General features: G+C 33.7%; 2 protein-coding genes across 4 annotated transcripts in view; one reads left to right on the plus strand and one right to left on the minus strand.

The window, feature by feature from the left end:
• The window catches only part of KCNMB3 (potassium calcium-activated channel subfamily M regulatory beta subunit 3), a 105826-nt gene that overhangs the window by 78420 nt on the left and 7518 nt on the right, over positions 1–19888 (plus strand). Inside the window, exon 5 of one of the 2 annotated variants that reach the window (XM_018047560.1) lies at positions 918–1208. In XM_018047560.1, coding sequence (XP_017903049.1) covers positions 918–1208 — 291 coding nt within the window. Of the gene's footprint in view, positions 1–917; positions 10025–19888 lie in introns of those variants that run through there. The other variant, XM_013964515.2, reaches the window with a different exon arrangement.
• PIK3CA (phosphatidylinositol-4,5-bisphosphate 3-kinase catalytic subunit alpha) overlaps positions 6200–19888 on the minus strand; it is an 84930-nt gene continuing 71241 nt past the window's right edge. For both annotated transcript variants that reach the window (XM_018047551.1, XM_005675289.3), the window contains exons 14-21: positions 18772–18943; positions 16920–17026; positions 16274–16395; positions 15375–15453; positions 12274–12444; positions 11618–11735; positions 11361–11512; positions 6200–10576 (exon numbers count right to left, since the gene is read on the minus strand). In XM_018047551.1, the coding sequence (XP_017903040.1) occupies positions 10306–10576; positions 11361–11512; positions 11618–11735; positions 12274–12444; positions 15375–15453; positions 16274–16395; positions 16920–17026; positions 18772–18943 (1192 nt within the window). In that variant the 3' untranslated portion in view covers positions 6200–10305. The remainder of the gene's footprint in view (positions 10577–11360; positions 11513–11617; positions 11736–12273; positions 12445–15374; positions 15454–16273; positions 16396–16919; positions 17027–18771; positions 18944–19888) is intronic.

A 19888-nucleotide genomic window follows, 5' to 3' on the forward strand; every position in this document is an offset into this window, starting at 1 on the left:
GCAACCTTTCCATGGCAGACTGTCCCTAGCAAGGTGCAGTACCTAGGGCCATCTCTAGATAAAGCTGTTTTCTTCCAGTGAACGTTATCAATAGTGACCCAATCAGGATAAATGAAGCTAAAAGCATTCTTGGAGGAGAAATGGGGTATACAGAAAAGAGAGTTCATGTTGGTGTCTGGAATTTAGACTTGAGACAGTGAACAAAATTATTTGTAAGTAGTCTTAACTTATTGTTGGGAGATCCATTCCTCATATCAAAAATGTTAAAATGAACATACAGCCCACTTTAAATCAAACAATAATTCTTATCAAAGAAATTTAAAGATTGTCCTTTAAAGGATACTCAACAGGTTCATGGGAAAAGGCAATGGCACCCCACTTCAGTACTCTTGCCTGGAAAATCCCATGGACGGAGGAGCCTGGTAGGCTGCAGTCCATGGGGTCGCACAGAGTCGGACCCAACTGAAGTGACTTAGCAGCAGCAGCAACAGGTTCATATGATTTAAAGAGTACATTTTCACCTAACTATAAAAAGTTGACTTAAATTAGTTGACATTTTACACTTTGTGTTTACTAAAGCACTCATTTCAATCTGGTGATTTCTGTTTTGGATGCCATAACCTTTAAGGTCTCAAATGTTTTTGTAGGCCGATGGCAGAGTGTCTTGGGTGCTTAGTGGATATGGTAATAAACCTCAGTGTCTTTATTCCCACATCTTTGTTTAGTGCTCAGAAATGGCCAGTTCACTATTTGCCCTCCTGGTACCCCTTCACCATAAGCTATGTAATGGGTCTTATCACCTTCAGAGATTAAAACTCTTAATAGCTTCAGTTGTGAAGTGATTTCAGAATTAAAACTTTAAAGCATTTGATTTCAGAGCCAGCGCCCTCATTTTTCTTCCTCCTCCGTATTCCTAGTGCTTCTACACACCTAAGTGCCACCGGGATAGAAATTATTTGCTCGGTGCTCTGGACATAAAGGAATTCTTCGATCACAAAAATGGGACCCCGTTTTCATGCTTCTACAGTCCAGACGGCCAATCCGAAGACGTTATTCTCATAAAAAAATACGACCAGATGATGATCTTCCACTGTTTATTCTGGCCTTCACTGACCCTGCTGGGTGGTGTCCTGATAGTTGGCATGGTGAGATTAACACAGTACCTGTCCTTCTTGTGTGAAAAACACAGCACTGCATTCAGAGATGAGGTAAGTGGCAAAGTTCTTTACATGGCACAGCATCAATTCAAAGTGTGGCGTGTTGGGAGGAGCAAAGGAAGGAGCAGAGAAACCTTAAGACGGTGGCCAAATTCAAGTCCTGGCCTTCAGATACCTGCAGGGTCTGCCCTTGAGGACCTGATCATGCCTAAACGCAAACTAACGGTGTAGAAACAAAGCATGGTTATTTCACGTGGGAAGGAAAAAAGTTTAAAAGTCTCATTGTATATTCTATTCTATAAATAAATATAAATCCACCATCTTCTTTATTCCAAATCTCTCCCCATGAGCCAGGGAAGCACCTTTTGTTTCCACAGGGTAAAAGGCGCTCACGGTCATTGTGCTTCGTCTAGTATCAGCCCCTGCTAGAGCCTGTCACTGTCAAAGTAAGTGATGCAAGTTTCCAACCTGCTGAGCACGGAACAGGCAGTCTAGTTCCATGGAATGCAGTGTACGTCAAAACACTTGTCAAAAAAGTCTTAGTGAAGAGCAGCTCATACACTACAGGAAGATAATAATCTGGTAATTTCAGAAAACATGGACCTACCATTTTACCTCATCACCCATGAGAAAAGAGGAAAGCTGCTGCCTGGGAAATTCACTAAGCTTAGTGTTATCTGTACTTAACCTTGCTATGTACCATGTGACTTTTCTTTTAGAAACATTTCTTTCTAGTTAATTATGCTTCCCATAAGTTCATTTTGCTCTTTGTGTACACTCTGAAGGGAGTGGGAGAGGTGGCTAGAAATGTTATCAAGTTAGGGAGAAGCTGTACCAGATAGAATTTAACATTCATCTCAGATAATCCGCATCATAGAAAAGTCCCACATGGATAGTCAACAATTGTCCGTACTTTAATTAATGAATCAACCATGGTTATGAAATAGTATCACAAGACTCTCCCAACAAGTGCTTTTCAGATTAAGCTGAATATGAGTTGAAAACAGACTTCATTTTGAAAACCAATGTTCCTCAAAGTATCTTTACAATTTTACTAAAAAATCTTACATCATGGACAATAAAAAGGATGACTTTTGAAGCAACTCTGATATGTAGATGTAATCAAAACAAACTTTGATTCTAAGCCAATTTAATGCCTTTTAGCAATAATTGCAAGTCACACATTATTAAACAAACTGAATAATACAGCAATATTGACCTGACCAGCAGTGAACAATTTGGGTATTTTCTCCTCCTTCTAGTGTGGAATAGTGGAGAGAACATATGTCTCAGAGTACGATTTTTAAAACATTTGTAGGCCATAATTACAGCTTTTTAGATATGTGTCCTTGGGCAAGTCAGTTGAACTGTGCCACTCTTCTCATCTCTAAGATGGGGATGGGTCTTTTCTTTCATGAGGTTATTTTTAGGGAAGAAAAAAGTCAAAGTATGTAAAACACTTAGGTTGGCTTCTGGTACCTAGTAGATAGATAACAAAACTTTTGCTAAGTTTCAATTTTTAGTTAGCCTTATTCCTCTTCTGGGTATATACCCAAAGGAAATGAAATCAGTACCTTCAAGAAATACCTGTATTCTCATGTTAACTGCAGCACTATTCACAACAGCCAAGATATGGAACAACCTAAGTGTCCATCGATGGATGAATAAATTGTGAGAGATATATATATGTGTGTGTGTGTAAACATACATACAATGGAATATTTTTCATCCTGAAAAACGGAGATCCTGACATTTACAACAACATGGATGAACCTGGAGGGCATCATGCTAACAATCATCCACACACCGAAAGGAAAACACTGCATTTCACTTATATGTGGAATCTAAGAGAGTCAAATACACAAAACGCAGAGAGCAGAATGCTGGTTACCAGAGGCGGGATGGGGAAAATAGGGGAGACATTGGTTAAAGTGTACAAACTTCATTATGAGATGAATGAATCCCATGATCTAATGTACAACATACTGACTATAGTTAATAATACTGCATTGAGTACCAGAAGTTTGCTAAGAGAAGAGTTTAGGTGCTCTCATTACACACACACACACACACACACACACACACACACACACACACACACACACACACACACACACAGAGAGGTAACTATGTGAGTGATACATTAACTAGCTTGACTATAGTAATCATTTCACTATGTATATGTATATCAAATCACCATATTGTAAACCTTAAGTATGTACAGTTCTTATTAAAAATGAAATAATTCAACAAGCCTTGGTACCTTTTGTTGGACAGCTGGAACAGGGGCTGGGGTAAGGAGCTGCAGGAGCCGATTCCTCCCCACTTTTTCTTGGCTAAGTATGATATGTATCTAGAGTTCAGAATACGCTATTTAGAAGGCTGTAATAGATTATTTTGTATGCCAAAGACTTCCTCGTAATAAAATGTATGTATACATACACTTTTTAAGTCATTCCACAAATTGAGATTCTCTAGATTTCTTAAATTAAGGTCACATATCTATTCCATTTCTTAGTAAGTTTGACACCCACCTAACAATATGCACTTCTTTAAATTTTTCTCCTAACAAATTAAAAACAATTGAAAACCTAAAGCATATGGAAGTGTGAAACCTGATATGTTTCAGATACTATAGTTTTCCATTTATATAGTAGCTACTTGGCTCATCTCAGGAAAGAGAGACATTATGCTTGAAGAACAAAGTCAATTTACAACGTTAACGCAAATCATTTGGCAAATGAAAATTTTAGCAATTATTTGCTGTGAATTGCTTAGAAGCACTAACTATCAATGCCCATGTGCATTACTGGTCCAAGAAAAGCCCAGACTTACCTTTTGCAAGGTTTATGATAGCTGAAGGCAAAACCAGTTTGCTTCCAGACGAACTTCACTTTTAGGTTCTGGTCATCAACTGACTTGGGAAAAAGTCTGTCCACACATACAGACACATTCATACATGTATGTGTACACATGTAATCTCTGCTTAAAATACAAGCATATAATCCTTCACGTTTAAAGGAAGTTAATATTTAAACTGATATTTCTCCAATATTCATCATGTTACTGCGACAGAAAAATTGGCTTTTAAGGCATAATAGTTTCAGGTTTTCAATCAACTATACTTAGTCATTGTTGATAAGAAAAATTCAGCTAAATTTTGATTATTACCAAGAGTGGTTTGCTGTTAAGTATTAAAAAGATGGTTTGCTGTTAAGTATTAAATGGCAAATGTAATTATCACAGTTTTTTTGTTCAACATATAGTACACTAAGGATTGTTTGGACACAAGTTAAAGTAATTTTTTTTTTTTTTTAATAAACAGCGTGATGTTACAGACTGCAAAGTTAAAGCAGACATTGACAGTTTCTGATGAGCACAAACAGTAAGTGCAGTCACAGGCCAAACTTCTTGCCAGGAAGAGCATGACTGGGACGAGGTCTTAAATTTAGTGACACTGTTATTATTCTATATTCTCAGTACAGTAACACATGCACTTGCTGTGTCAAATACTTTTTTGGGCCATCATTAAAAGAACATTTAAAACATTTTCCTCCTAACTAATGTGATATACTACAGGACTCTAACTCAATGAAAGACAAATATAGATAAATAGATTTGTGACAATAAATGGGGGTAAAGAGGGTGATGGGAGCTCCTTTTTGAAGCTTCCAAAGTCTACACTGGAGGTGTCAGTAGTCTGTGGTGGTGTCACATTCCTAAGATGTTGAAGTGTTATGTTCTAAAAGGATACATTCTTTTAGAGTTTATTCAACGGAAATAAAGTCTTAGGACTGAACCACACTGAAAACATTAACTGCATTTGAAACTTTGGTTCCATAGCCAAAAACATTTCTAGAAATCATGAAGGCCAAGCTCTCCAATAGGAATATATATCTGATAAGAGTTTTTTTCTTACGAAATCAATGGCTAGTGACCACATTTGGAAATCTGCACTAGAATTAAAGAGGTTAGTCTTATTAAAGATATTCTGAGAAAATAATAGAACAGTGAAGGTTCTGCCTCCTTGCTATCCTAGAAGGATTAACAAAAGTAAGAATCACCAGAAATATACACGGCTCTTAGCATAACCACAGAATTATTATAGTGAGAGATTAAATAATATTTTAGATAGATTCATAAACTTAATGCTTACAAAATGCATTATCCTTCCCATACTTACCAACAGGAGGACTGGAGTCAACTGTTGGTGGTAGTAAAAACCAGCTACCCATTATGCTAATATGTACAGTGGACTGATCTTTTTTCTTTGTTGCTAAAACTCTTAAATGTAGTTGTGTAAAAATTGAGTCATAAGATTTTCTTATGGCTCATAACTATCTCTTCATGCGAACTAGCATGGCTGAAATATGAACATAACTAAAACCAAGCAAAAGGAATGGTGCTGCATTGACCGAAAGTGCAAACCCTTACTCAAGTGAAGTTCTTGAACGAAGTAAGCTTGTAAAAACTAACACCCCAACTTGGGAAACTCCTGATTGATTCTCAACTCTTCTGAATTTTAGAACCTTGATGTTTACACCTTTTATAAATGATGTCTCTTGAATAGGGTTAGCAAGTACTGTGTATACAAATATAAATGTCTGCAAATATACACACATCAATTTCACTAACAACAACAACAAAAAAAAACTAATTTCAAATGCTAAATTCAGGAACCTAGTACCATGAACGTCCTACACTGCTGCCTTTTCCAAATGGCTGAAGCAATGATTAAATTTTAACCCAATTTTTTTCTAAACGTATCCAATGCCATTAAAAACAGGACATGCCAACTCTGACTTTATAAATCAACTCTGACTTTATAAATCTAAAATACAGTGCTCTGCAAATTTCTGTAATATCAGAGCCAAAAGTATTGAATTGTGACTCATCTACTTTTTTTCCTTATTAACCTTCTGAGGTAGAGTTACCCATCCAATTTTATCAGGACCATAGTTATCTTGAGCTGAACCCTATATTCTTTTCAGAAAGTGAAAATAACTCTTAAGAGAAAAGAAAAAAGGCTTCCCAGGCCATGGTACATAAGATACATTTACAATTTTTAATGTGATAATTAAAAAATAAAAATGGTTTGTCTTTTATTTTAAAAAACAGCCCAGCTGTATTATTCTGTATCACCAAGAATTATTATCTGAAGATTTTGTCAGTGCTGATTTGTATAGTTCAGCCTTCACAATCCCATCCTTGATGAAGAATTAATTCCCTCATGGTGTGCACAATATACTCTCACAGCTTTCAGCCTTCTTAGTGCCCGATCCAAGCAGGACGGATATGAAGAGTGTAACTCATTCAAGCAACTCCTCCTTGTTCTGCCCCCTCCCTTCACATTCCCCTCTTCTCAAAAATATCTGAAGTATGAAAGTTGTTTTTAAATAGTAGAAGCACCACAATCCATTAACACCACATATGGTCTTTAAACTGAAATATTTTAGTGATGCCTTGGACATCAAAATCAATTTTTAAGATGGATTCTGAATGTGTGGGTCCAGCCCAGGTCTGCAGTTTGTGCAGATAATAGAAACAAAAGGAATTTATAACATTCAGAAAAAGTTAACTTGCTATGTTTAAAATAATGCTGGAAATTACATTTCTTCAAAATGTGGCAAACATGGACTATTGATCAGGATATGAATTAAATGGGTTTATAAATCATTAAGAAACAAATCCAAGTTTATGTACTGTGAAATTTCCATGGTGCCTTTAAAATACATAGGCAGCTCATAAATTTTTTTAAATAAATGCCAAATCACTAGATTTTTGATGAAAAAAGAATACAGATGGACTGTGTTTTACCTATGTGAAAATCACCAATCCATTTAAAATAAAATCCAAGAGGATATATACATTCTAATCAAGTAATTGATTATTTTCCTGATTAATAAGAACTACACTTTACACAAAATACTTTATCAGCAGCTGTTTTCTTCAAAAAACCAATAGTCATAGTTTCACAGTTGAAAAAGTTACACATTAAAATATTTTACAATTCATTATATATTCACCAGGTTCCCATTTCCTAAAGGGCTTGTAATATAAAGCAGATTAGAAGGGAAAACCTCAAAAGTTGATTACTTCGACACTAAGTTTTACAGAGGACACTAAGAACCACAAAAAGCTTAGGTTCTATCATAAAATAGTGACCAAATTCCATTCTTTTTTTAAAAATCCAATTAGAAACATCTTTTTTAAAAAACCAAATTCTACAACATGATTAACAGATTTCAAATTAACAGCATTCTGAAAGTCTTCAAAATAAATGATTTTATATAGCTGAAAATATGATAAAAAGTTAAAGCATGATTTTCAAATAGTTGATTATTTCTTGCGAGAATGTGTTTAAATTAAGTTTTATTTTCTTTAAACCTATTTTTCTTTTCTCCAAAATAGTCATTACAGGAAATATTGCTCAATTGACCAAATGAACCTGTCAAGTCAACAGTCAGTTATACCACATTCAATGACAAGGACGGTTGGTCATAGAAACTGGCCAATAGGAACTGATCTCTGATACTGAAGTACCTGGAAGTAGCTATATTATCACTGACTTACTTGAAACATATCCTAGTCATCCCATGTAACATTTAATTCAATTTTTAGTTCCTTGCCTTCTGAGTACTACTTGTCCCCCTTTTCCTTATTTTTAATGTTGTTTGCATAAACTCTGCTTGGATATGTTTGAAATATACTTTGTTTTTAGCTAGTTCACTTAATCCATAGTCTTTATAGAATCTGTCTACATTTCATCCAATGGAATTAATTTGGTTGTAATAACTCTTAAAATTTGGGATAAAGTAAGCTATGTGGCTTGTCTTTTAGTAGCAGAGAGGTCCTATGGGAAGGGACTATCTGGACTGATGTGAAAAATGCAAAAATTATATAAACTTTGTACAAGGAAGCTCAAAGGTTTTTTGGCACTCAGTAAAACACAGTTAGTAGTTCTCTGTTAAAATCTCAGTTTCCACCATCAAAACTTCTTTCAGAATTGTATTATTTTACTGAGCGTTCCTGTAATTAATCCCTAATACAGAAAATACTGGGATGTTAGTATGTATTAACTGAATAAATCTAAAAGACAAAAAACATTAATCACAAAGTTTTAACAAGTTTGAAACTTCAGATATCTGCAAAAGAATCTATCTGGTCTCCTGCTTAAAACAGAGTTTAAATTCTCCTTAACTATTCCAAGACAGTTTAGAGAAGTTTCCCTAATTTTCAAATTAATCTTTCTTATTGGCAATATTATGTACACACTTTAGTGAGGTACCTAAGTCTTCAATAATTATGCCCTTTAAGGGTTCTAAAATAGCCAAATATTAAGAATATCTGTATTAGAGTCCCTGTTTACTATCCAAGACTTCTACTATAGGTCTGATTTCATAAGTGGATATTTTTAAGTGATGCTGTATACAATATGCACTCTTCATAAAGTTGTACTTCAATAATAAGCCTAGTCTAGAAAACTGTCAGTAAATTATTGCACTTTTTCTGGTGTGGCACCTGGACATTTGCTAAAGCTATTTCCTAGGGCATTAATCATTCATTTCAAATACTCAGTAAAATATCAGATTGTAGAGTGATGACTAGCCTGAGCCCCTACATTCTGGGTTAATGTTTTTCAAAATGTTTAAGAATGTATCTTGTGCTCAAATGCTATTTAATAAAGTTGGAAAGTGAGCCCTGATGACTCGGAAATGGGACATGATCTTAAAATGGTTTAAGGTCCTAATTTTACTAGGGAGATACTGAGTAAATAGCCTTAAAAGGTAAAAAGTTCATGATTTCTGTTCCCCTTATTATAAAGTATTATTCATGAGTATACTTGGGTTGAGGGGTGAAGCAATTAGGAAAATAGTCTAAATTGTGTTAATTTGGCAACTCATTTCATATGATTGAGGCATTCTCAACTATAAAAGAGGATGGAAGATGGGCGATTCAAGTGAAAACAGAAGAAAATAAAAGGAAAGAGGAGAACTTTTAAATGTGTTTTCCTTAAGTAGTTATATACTAGTCATTGGTATGAGATAGTGCCTGAACCTTACCCACAGATCAAGAAAAAAGCTGACCATGCTGCTACAAACAATAAAAATTTGGGGTGCAAAACAATGCATGACTATGGGACAGATCATGTAAATAAAGAATATATATTAATGATAGTTTCTATAATATAAATAGCCTTTAATAAAAAAAATAATCTTTTTAATAACATTAATACTCACTTCTATTTTCTGGAAAACATGCATGAAAAATGTATTCAATTCATTGCAAAAGGAGAAAAAAAAGTCAATCTAAGGTGAATACTGTACAATTCTGGAGCAAGAATTATTCCTGCTCATTCTTTACGATGATTATTTTACTTTGTGGGAGCCCAGAATTTCCCTGGGAAGTAAGAATCAGATTCTTGTAAATACTGTCCAGGAAAAAAAAAACCACCTCAAAATACCACCTTATAACAGGTCTCATTTGTTACTGCTTCCCAAACTTTGCAGATAAGACCCCAAATCATCAAAAGGTTTGATTTATTAAAAAAGAAAAGTCTCTGTTGAAATCTCAAGAGTCCCTTACACCCCAAGCATTTTTCTTCATCAAACAAGGAGTCAAAAACCCACTTCAAACTATAAATTGAACAGCAATGGAAAAATAAGAAATTTTCATTTTTTTCCAATCTTGAAGTAATTTAACATCAAACTCCAGTTTACTTGGACCTAATGCAATAATAGGTTTTGTTGTGTCCATATTTCAAAACAGAAAACATTTGCAAGACAAGAAGAGAACATCATCCTTTTTCCTTCTCCATCATTTCTATATATTTTGGGGTTTTTTTTTTGTTTTGTTTTTTAAAAAAAGATACAAACAATCTTTAAAGTTTACCTTTTTGGACTTAAGGCATAACATGAAATTGCGCATTATTCTAAAGCTTAATTTTGAAATGAACTAGTTTAGTGCTATCAAACCCTGTTTGCGTTTACATTATTTAAATTATATAGTATTTTATTTCTGTTCTTGCTGTAAATTCTAATGCTGTTCATGGATTGTGCAATTCCTATGCAATCAGTCTTTGCCTGTTGACAGTTAACAGTGCAGTATAGAATCCAGATACTGAGCTTTTAGTTTCTTAGTTATCATTTCAGTTCAAAGCATGCTGCTTAATTGTGTGGAAGATCCAATCCATTTTTGTTGTCCAGCCACCATGATGTGCATCATTCATTTGTTTCATGAAATATTCCAAAGCCTCTTGCTCAGTTTTATCTAAAGCTAGGGTCTTTCGAATGTATGCAATATCATCAAAAGATTGTAGTTCTGGCATTCCAGAGCCAAGCATCATTGAGAAAAGATTTATGAAGAGATTGGCATGCTGCCGAATAGCTAGATAAGCCTTGTAACACATCTCCTGAAACCTACAAGTAATAAGAACAGTTTGGTCAGTATGGAGTAAATCCTGTTAATACCTTCAGGTCTCTGCTCAAATGCACATAGTTATACAGGCCTTCTTAGACAAAACTATAACATATAGCATTCTTCTCCCTAATCCTCTTACCAACACTTTCTATTCCCTGACCTGACACTAGAATGTGAACTCTATGAGTCCATAAGAAGTTTGTTTATTGCTGTCACCAACCCCCAAAATAATGCCTGGCATATTAGGAATAGAATAAGGATTTATTAAATGTATGAACTGGTCTACACTAAAACCTTTAGAGTCAGGTTAGGGCCAGGACTGAGCTATACATAAAAGATAATTTTATAAAAGGTTTTTAAAAGTACATTAAGGTTTTCAGATAGACTGATACTCCATAAGGTGGTAAGAAGAATTATGAACAAACATGATATTCATGGTTGACTGAATTCCTCACACTGTATGACTAAAAAGTATTGTATGTAGCACACTATACATGATTTGTTAATACAGAGAAGGTGGACTCCAATTTTTAAACAGCAGTAAAGAAAAACTTACTGTACAAAGAAGTTTAAAGATCACTTCCTTTTTAGGGCTTAACTAATTCAGTAAGTTAAACTGGTTTTTCTTTCCATTTCCTTCACAGCATTACACAATAAACACATCAAATATTCAGTTTATGCTACAATGTTAATACAACATATATTATTTTAAATTGCTTGAAAAATATCAATTGCATATTAATAAGAATTCTTTAGCTTGTGCTTTTGATTTCTTCAGCTTACCTCTCAAATTCTCTTGTCTTTGTGCATTCTTGGGCTCCTTTACTAATCACTATTAAGAAATCTTGTGTCAAAACAAACGGCACGCGCTCTCGTTTATAACCAAATTTTTTCTTCTTGTGATCCAAAAAGTGTCCAAAATCTATATGAAACAGCTTCCAAAAATAAGAAATTATGTTAGTTTGACAAATGCAGAAGTATAATGTCCCAAATTAGTAAATTTAAGAATGTCAATATATTTAAAAAGAGGAAGCTATTACTTGTCCATCATCTTTAACCATGATATTACTATTGTGACGATCTCCAATTCCCAAGATGAAGGTTGCAACACAATATCCAGCACATGACCGTGTAAACAAATCGATGGCTGCATCATATCTACACAGAAATAAGCATGCGTTAGTATGGACGTACAGAATGATCCAGTCCAAGCTGGTCAGAGTCTCTAGTGAAGACTATTAAAACAATGAAAACAATCACTGACATTAGGGGAAGGAAGTAATTATGTTCAAAACTCTGATGAACTTTAGGATTCTGAAGTTATCAAAGGTTTCTAAGAAAACTTCTAGATATTCTCTGACCAAAGCATAATTCTTATAGTGAAAAAATACTTAGTGTGTCATTAAAATCAAATTTTTGAATCATTTTAACAATGAATTGGGAGTAAAATTTTTCACTTTAATTTTTATTAATTTAATGTTAATTTAAACAGATTTTAGATTCTTGGATTTCACCAAATTATAAGCAATTCTGATCATTTAAATGCAGTAACCTCAAACATTTCAAAGGCTGAAGATATCTTTTTCCAAAGTAAATACAATTTTTTCTTTGGTCTGACTCGACATATATACAACCATTAAAAATTTTATCTATCAAAAACTTAGACTAACATAGAAGAAAAGGATAATAAACTCACATTTCTCCCTTGTTCTTGTCTTTGAGCCACTGATGGAGTGTGTGGCTGTTGAACTGCAGTGCACCTTTCAGGCCTCCTTTACACTGAATCTGCATTATAGTGTGAGAATTTCTCACCACCTCAATAAGTCCCACACAATCACCAATTGACAGACATCCATAAGGTAACATTCTGAAAAAGGATCAAGACATTTGCAATTAGTGGATGAGATTTTACAACAGCAAATATTTTATCTTTTTTTTTTTTAATGTGAAGATCTAATTGGCTTCATTAGGAGATTCATGAATCAAGCGGCATTCTGTCTAGCAAATAGAAGGGTGCTCCCCAAAACTGCAAGTATTTTAATGGGCTAATAAAGGAATATTCTATGTGCAAATCTGTCAAGTGGGACCCTTACTCCTTTAATCTAGTTTTAATTTTCTTTTATTACAGAATGACAAACATTCCTAGAAAAATCCTCAAATTATCTGCCATCATTTATTGTAACCTTCAACTGTGAAAGCATTTAACTGTACTTAAGCATGAAGATCACTGTGGCAACTCAAAGTTTATAAACATTTATGACTTTAAAAATATGGGTGAACTTAAAGAAGCTTAATGAACATCTAAATGATACCTTAAGGTATCAGTTCTTAAGTTTTTAGTTTCAGGACTCCTTTGAACTCTTAAAAATCATCAAGGATACCAAAGAGCTTTTATTTATGTGGGTTATATCTACTGACACCAGAAATTAAAACTTAAAAATTTCAATATTTGTTAATTCATCTAAAATAATATCTATATTTCCTTACATAAAATACTATATTTTTACAAAAGAAAAACCGAAACAAACAAAAAACCCTTAGAAGAGTGATATTGTTTCTCATTTTTTCAAATTTCTTTAATGTCTGGCTTAATAGCACCAAGGTGGCTTCTCATGTATGCTTTTGTATTCAATCTTATGCAAAGTTTTAACTGAAGCATATGAAGAAAATCTAGCCTCACACAGGTATGTAGTTGGAAAAAGGAGTATCGTAGTAGCCTATTCAGATAATTTTTCTTTTACACTGTTTTAAAACTTGATAAGTGATAGTTTCTCAAGTTGCAGTATGGAAAGTGAAACCATTTTCACACTCTGTAACATGAAGACCCACCCATTTGTTCATCTTGCCTCTGAATGGAACGTTTACCCATACATGACTTAGTAATATCCTACATTATTTGGAAGATAGTTTACTCAGATATGGAGATCTTTCAAATTATGGTACTTTTTTTCATTATATCAACTGAAAAAAAATTACAGTTGCTAACATTGTCACTGATCTCATCAGAAAAATCTTTAATTTGGGGGAAGCTCACAGCGGTAGATACAAGGTTCTCAAAATTCTAATTTTTGCTTGAAAGCTCAAATTTGATCCTTGAAAACAAATGCTGTCAGTTGTTCTCTCTGAAGAGTCTCATATTGTTCACGCTCAAGGAATTGTTCATGCTCAAGAAAATGTCTGCCAAACATCCATGTCTGAATAACCACATTCTGTCTATTAGTTGTTCTTTAAGTCAAAATGATGTTCCAGGATAAAAGCAGTTAGTTTAGCTCACAGCTCAAATAACCAACCAATGCTTTTTCCTTGATGTAAGCATACTTTGACGTGAAGCAGAAGTGCTTTAGGGATACTTCCCATTCACCACACAGAATATAAAAAAGGACAAGTAGTCTCAAGGACAGAGATGTGAGGATTTACAGAGACAATGAAAAAAGTATCTAAGTACTAAAGTATGGTTTTTCTTGCTCTGTTGTTCTCATAGGCTACTTTCCATCTTTCCTTTACTTCTTAAATTCCTAAAAAAGTAATAGTTTAACTTATTTTCACTTTCTCACTTAATTCCTTGTAGCCTAATTTCTGTGCCTACCATTTTACTGACTCTTCTAAAAACTAACCATGAATCATCAAATCCAAAGGCTTTTTCATAGTCCTTATGTTCTTAAACTCCTGAAGCAACTGATACTGTAAATTGTTTGTAACTTTCTCCCCTCTTCTGGGATCTGTGAATTACTTACTCTGGTCTTCCTACCCTTTTGATCATTTTTCTTCTATGATCTTTCCTTCTATCTGTTCTGGTAAATATAGGAATTTCTTAAGGTGGTACTCCTGACCATCTGTCCTTATTTTATTATTATTAAACATGCTCATAGTTACATAATGGGTTACATAATCCAATAAGGATTTTCTAAAGGGTTACATAATCCTATAAGGCTTATTATTAAAAAATTAAACTTTAAATTTAAACTTACTTAAGTTAAAAGACATAACAACTTTCCAAAGATCCATCTTTTCAATAATATAGCTAGCTTAACTTCAGATGCTTTTTTGCACAGTCACTAATTTGCAATTTGACTCAAGATTAAAGAGTTTATAAAGTTTTAGAATTAGAAAATTAATACCATGAAAGAAACTTTCTTTTAAATTCTTAACTTCTGAATGAAAATTGGAGCCTTTTGTGTCTCATGTCTCCTATGCCCTGTTCCTAAATACAGTTGGCTCTCCCCAGCTGTGGGTTCTGGCTACTTGGCTTCAGCAAACTGCAGATGGAAATTATTTGGGGGAAAAAAAATCCAGAAAGTTCCAAAAAGGAGAACTTGAATTTGCTACACATAGGCAACTATTTACACAGCCTTTAGTGATACTAGGTATTGTAAGTAATCTAGAAATGACAAAGTATACAGGAGGCTGTGCATAGCTTTTATGCAAATACTATGCTATTTTATATAGGGACTTGAGCATCTATGGACTCTAGAATCAGCAGGTGTCTGGGAACCAATCCACTGCAGATACCAAGGGAAGACTGTTAGTGACAGTATGGAGGCAACTGCAGAGTCTTTACTAGCTTATCAGAGACAGTTCTAACTTAGCTGAATCTCATTAGCCATTCTGAGCCAAGGAAGAAGAGGACAAATGGAAAGTACCACAGTGGACTCAACTAGTGTTAGTTATTACTCTATACATTTATTTATAGATATGACTATATTCTTTCTAATTAATATAGCTTACAATTAATATTTACTAATGATTTACTTTTTCAGGACAACTTTCAACATACATGTCGCCTTACTGGTTACCTACCGAAGATCAAGACCTTGATTTTGCCAGATATTTTCCATAATGCGAATAATCTGAAGGGTTAGCATATCCTGCCGTAAATCTGAAATTCAAATAATATGTATAGCACCACTTAATGCCACAAGCACAAATCTGAGTATCACATCATCACAATGTTTTTAAACAGAAAACATATAGAATTATATTTGCTCTTCAAAATAATCTGTAAGGAAGCAATAATCTGAGTTTTTAACCCATTTCTAAAGTATCTGCATAAACACATCTATATAACAATGTAGGATAAGCGGGCACAAATTTCACAAAAAAATTAAAATATATAAATTACTTATTTTTCTGAATCCCTAAATTTGAATGTTTATATTAAAATATTTGGATTACAGAATTCAGCGCTGAAAGGTCATTTCCTAATGAACACCTATCTATGATATATTTCAAATGTATATAGAATACAAAATATAAAAATATATTCCTCCACAGCCTATTCTCCAAATGACTTAGGACCTTCTTTTATGACTCCTTAGCAGACTATATCTACCAGGTTGTAGTTTTGTTTCTGTAGTTATTTGTTCAGTATCTCTCTTTTCCCTGCTAGACTGTAAACTCTAAGAAGGCATGGATTCCGTTTTGTGTATTCTTACAACCTCAGGGCCTAGCATTCAAATATTTATGGAGTGAATGGATATACATTTAAGCAAAATGATTTTCAGGCCTTCTGATTCTAAACCTAATACATCTTTTCATTTCAAGAATTATAAATACATATTCTAAAGGTTAAGACATCTGCTTAATTTTACCACATGCATATTCCTTAAATGGCTTTCAATAATCTTCATGGTTCATAAATATCCTGTGTATAAAAATATAGCTAAGTTCATGTATCATAAGTCCATTAATACTCTTACCATCCCCATTTTTAAAGATGATCTCATTGTTCTGAAAGAGTAATTCTGACATGATGTCTGGGTTCTCCCAATTCAACCACAGTGGCCTTTTTGCAGAAGACATAATTCGACACTCTTCAAGCCTTTAACAGAGTTGAAAATTTTACTCGGCACCTTAGCTTTGTTATTCTTTATAGTCTCAATTTATTTCAAAATACATATACTGTATAGCTTTTTGAACTGTTATAGCAATTTTAAACTTTCTCCTCAGTTTTATGTATGAAATAATTTCTAAGGGCATATAAAGAAAAAATACATAACAAAACCTTAAAAATTTCTTCTACATAGAATATGAATTTTCCACAAATATAGGTATATATCATTAGTTTTACAGATATTACATTCTGTTTCTTACCCAATGATATCACAAATTCTGGCCATAGAAAGTTTTAAATTCTATTGTTAAAGCAGTAAAAACTCATTCTGAATAAATGCAGTTCCGAACTTAAGAAAATATTATTACTCTTGTTTTGCAGGGTAGGAAAAGGAAAAAGATGCATATATTATTGAATACGATTATTATGGACATTTTGACTTTTTTCAAGATTTTCTGCAGAGAATATATGTGTTTAAATATATCAATAAAACTGCCAATTAAGTTCCTTACCTGAGATTTCCCAGCTGATGAGCAGGGTTTAGAGGAGACAGAAAGCCCTGGAGAGCATCCATGAAATCTGGTCGCCGCATTTGCTCAACTAAAAACTTCATCTGTACCTGATAGATAAGCATAATCATGGTTAGAAATTGACTTGATAAAAGGTAAAACTAACTGCTAGTATCTTTTACCCATTGGAGCCTCATTAATGTGTAATTTTTGAATCCATATCCTGGACTGGCTGCATTCTAACTAGAAGGGTCTCGCTAACATTCTATACCACAGAGCAGCACAACTCAGGCAGAGAGGTGAGAGTTACCTCCCTGTAAGAAGGTACTGTATCCTGACAGAGGCTGTGTTTTGGCTCTAGATCAAAGCACGGTCAACTATGGCTTGTAAGTCAGCTGCCTGGTTTTCTAAGTCAAACTGCATTGGAACACAGTCACATCTATTCACTTTGATAGTTGCTTTTACACGAGAATAGCAGAGTTGACTAGTTAAAACAGACTGTGTGGCCTGCCAAGTCTGAAATATTTACTATCTGATTTTTTAAGAAAAGGTCCGCAGATCTTTCTTCTAGAGGAAAAACTATGGAGACATCATGTTAGCTTAGCTTAATAGTCTGACTTTTAAGCTTTTCAGAAAACACCATATTCTTTGTTCAGTAAAGAAGGTTTAGGGGATTGTTGGGAAAAGTCTCATGCTACTAAGTTCTAGTACATAGTTGGAAAGAAATATCCTTTTTCAATCACTTTTTTAGTCTACTGTAATCGCAGCCAACCAATCATATGAAAACTTCATTTTAGAAGAATACTTAAATTTACAAATTTAGTATCTAATTTCTTTTTTCTTACCTAATTACAATATAATAAATTTTATTATTTCAAAGCAGTCTAATTTCCTCTCACTCACAATTCCAGCAGCAGAAACAGTACAATTATTTTCTAATAACCTATATTTGAACTTACATACTACAACTGCAATAAAATCAACTCAGTTACATACTGATATTTAGATTAATACACTAACTTTCTTTTAAAGTTGTTTCTTTTCAAGCTATATTAGTGATGATGTTGAAAAAATTTATTCACTACTACTAATTTACATTGTCCTTTGGGGACCGCCTAATAAACTGGAATTTTCTTTTTTTCATTTCCCTAGAAGTGAGGAATAGTCTCACTTTTTACTGTGGATGTGTTGGACTGATTAATGGATAAGGAGGAGGAGGTCAGGAGAAACCTTTACATCTTGTGTAACTAAGTTGCACAAGATGTAAAGTTACGCCAAGTTACACTAAGTTAGACTGTAGATGACTTGAATGTGCGAGCTATTCACTGCATGAATGAGTCCATTTTAAACTTAGAAATACAGGAACTAAATTTCTTTTCACTCATTTTCAGGGTCATTGCTACCAGAAAAGAAATGACACAGAGTAAGGAAAAATCAATTTCAACACTTAGGGCTAAACAACAAGGTCCTAATGTTCTGCATGGGGAACTATATTCAGTATGTTGTGATAAACCATAATGGAAGATAATATTAAAAAGGGCTATATAAAAGAGAAAGGAATGTAAAGGGGAAGGAACTAATATTTACTGGGCATCTTCCATGTTCTAGGGACTATGATAGGTACTTTGCGTATCTGGTTTGCTTTAATTCTCACATCAATCCTATGAGGAATGTATTAGCCTCATTTTATAGATGAGGAAAACGAATCTCAAGAGACTAAATAATGTGTCTAACATTACATTGCTTGGATCAAAATCTTAAACTGCCTAATTCTAAGGCATATATACTGGGCTCTCAAATAACCCTGCTCTACTGCAATGAAGGAGTCTCAAAAACACACTAAAGAGTCACATACCTTTTGTGTTTCATCCTTCTTCTCTTGTTTGAGAATGTCAGTCAAGTTAATGAGCTTTTCCATAGCCTCAACTTGCCTATTAAGGTGCTTCAGATACATCCCACATGCACGGCAATAGGACTCCAAAAGCAGGCCAAACCTCTGACTAACTGTTTTATTGTGCATCTCAGATCTAAAAGATCAATGCAAGCGAACAAGAAAGCAAGAGAGGAAGGGAGGGAGGGAAAGAGGCAGGCAGGGAGGGAGAGAGAGAACTGTAAATGAGTATACATAGAACCTTTTGTATGAAAATAAGAAAACCCATTTTCTAAATTCAAAAAATGTTATAATCATACTAATATTAACTAATATAATCATACTAACTAATTACAAAACCTATCTTTTAAGAGCAAAACAATTAAAAGAGTTTCAGGTAGTTCCTGAAAATATAAATTTTTAAAAACCTAGAATTTTAGGTTTATTTCAACTACCTTTCATTTACTACTCTTAGCACAAAATATATAAACATGAAAAAAGGAAATCAGGCAGAAAAATAATAAAACGAACAGGGAGGGAATGAAGAAATCAGTGAACGCTATTTGACTCTTCTGACATATATGTCCCTTTTCTGTACTGTGCCTGAATTTAAGTTATTTTAAACCTAGCTTCCAGATTCAATTTTTGATTTAACATTAAAAAAAAAACATGTTAATTATAAATCTGTTTCTGAATTTATAAAAACATGCATGGTTTATGACCTCTAACTTTGTATAGTAGATATATCAATCCTGCAAAATATTTTTGTTCTTAATTATCTTATTTTCTAGTAAGGTTTCATCATTATTGCTCTGAATTCCAGGGGAAGATTTTTTTGGGGGGGGGAGGGTTAAGGAATATCTTAATCCACACGTACAGTGAAATCAATTGCAACATTAATCTAGATCTAGCAAATTTTACTTTTCTTAAAGTAGAATCAAAGTCTTTAAAAATATTTCAGCTCTCATTCCTGTATAAAATTTAGTTTTAATTTTACTGCTTATTTAATGTTACAGAGAAAAAGCTGAGAAAGTTCACTGGTACAATATACTTTCAGTATGGAAAACTCTTCTGGACAAACAAAAACAATAGTAGATACGTA

Source organism: Capra hircus, chromosome 1 (genome assembly GCF_001704415.2).
Source record: "Capra hircus breed San Clemente chromosome 1, ASM170441v1, whole genome shotgun sequence".
NCBI lineage: Eukaryota > Metazoa > Chordata > Mammalia > Artiodactyla > Bovidae > Capra > Capra hircus.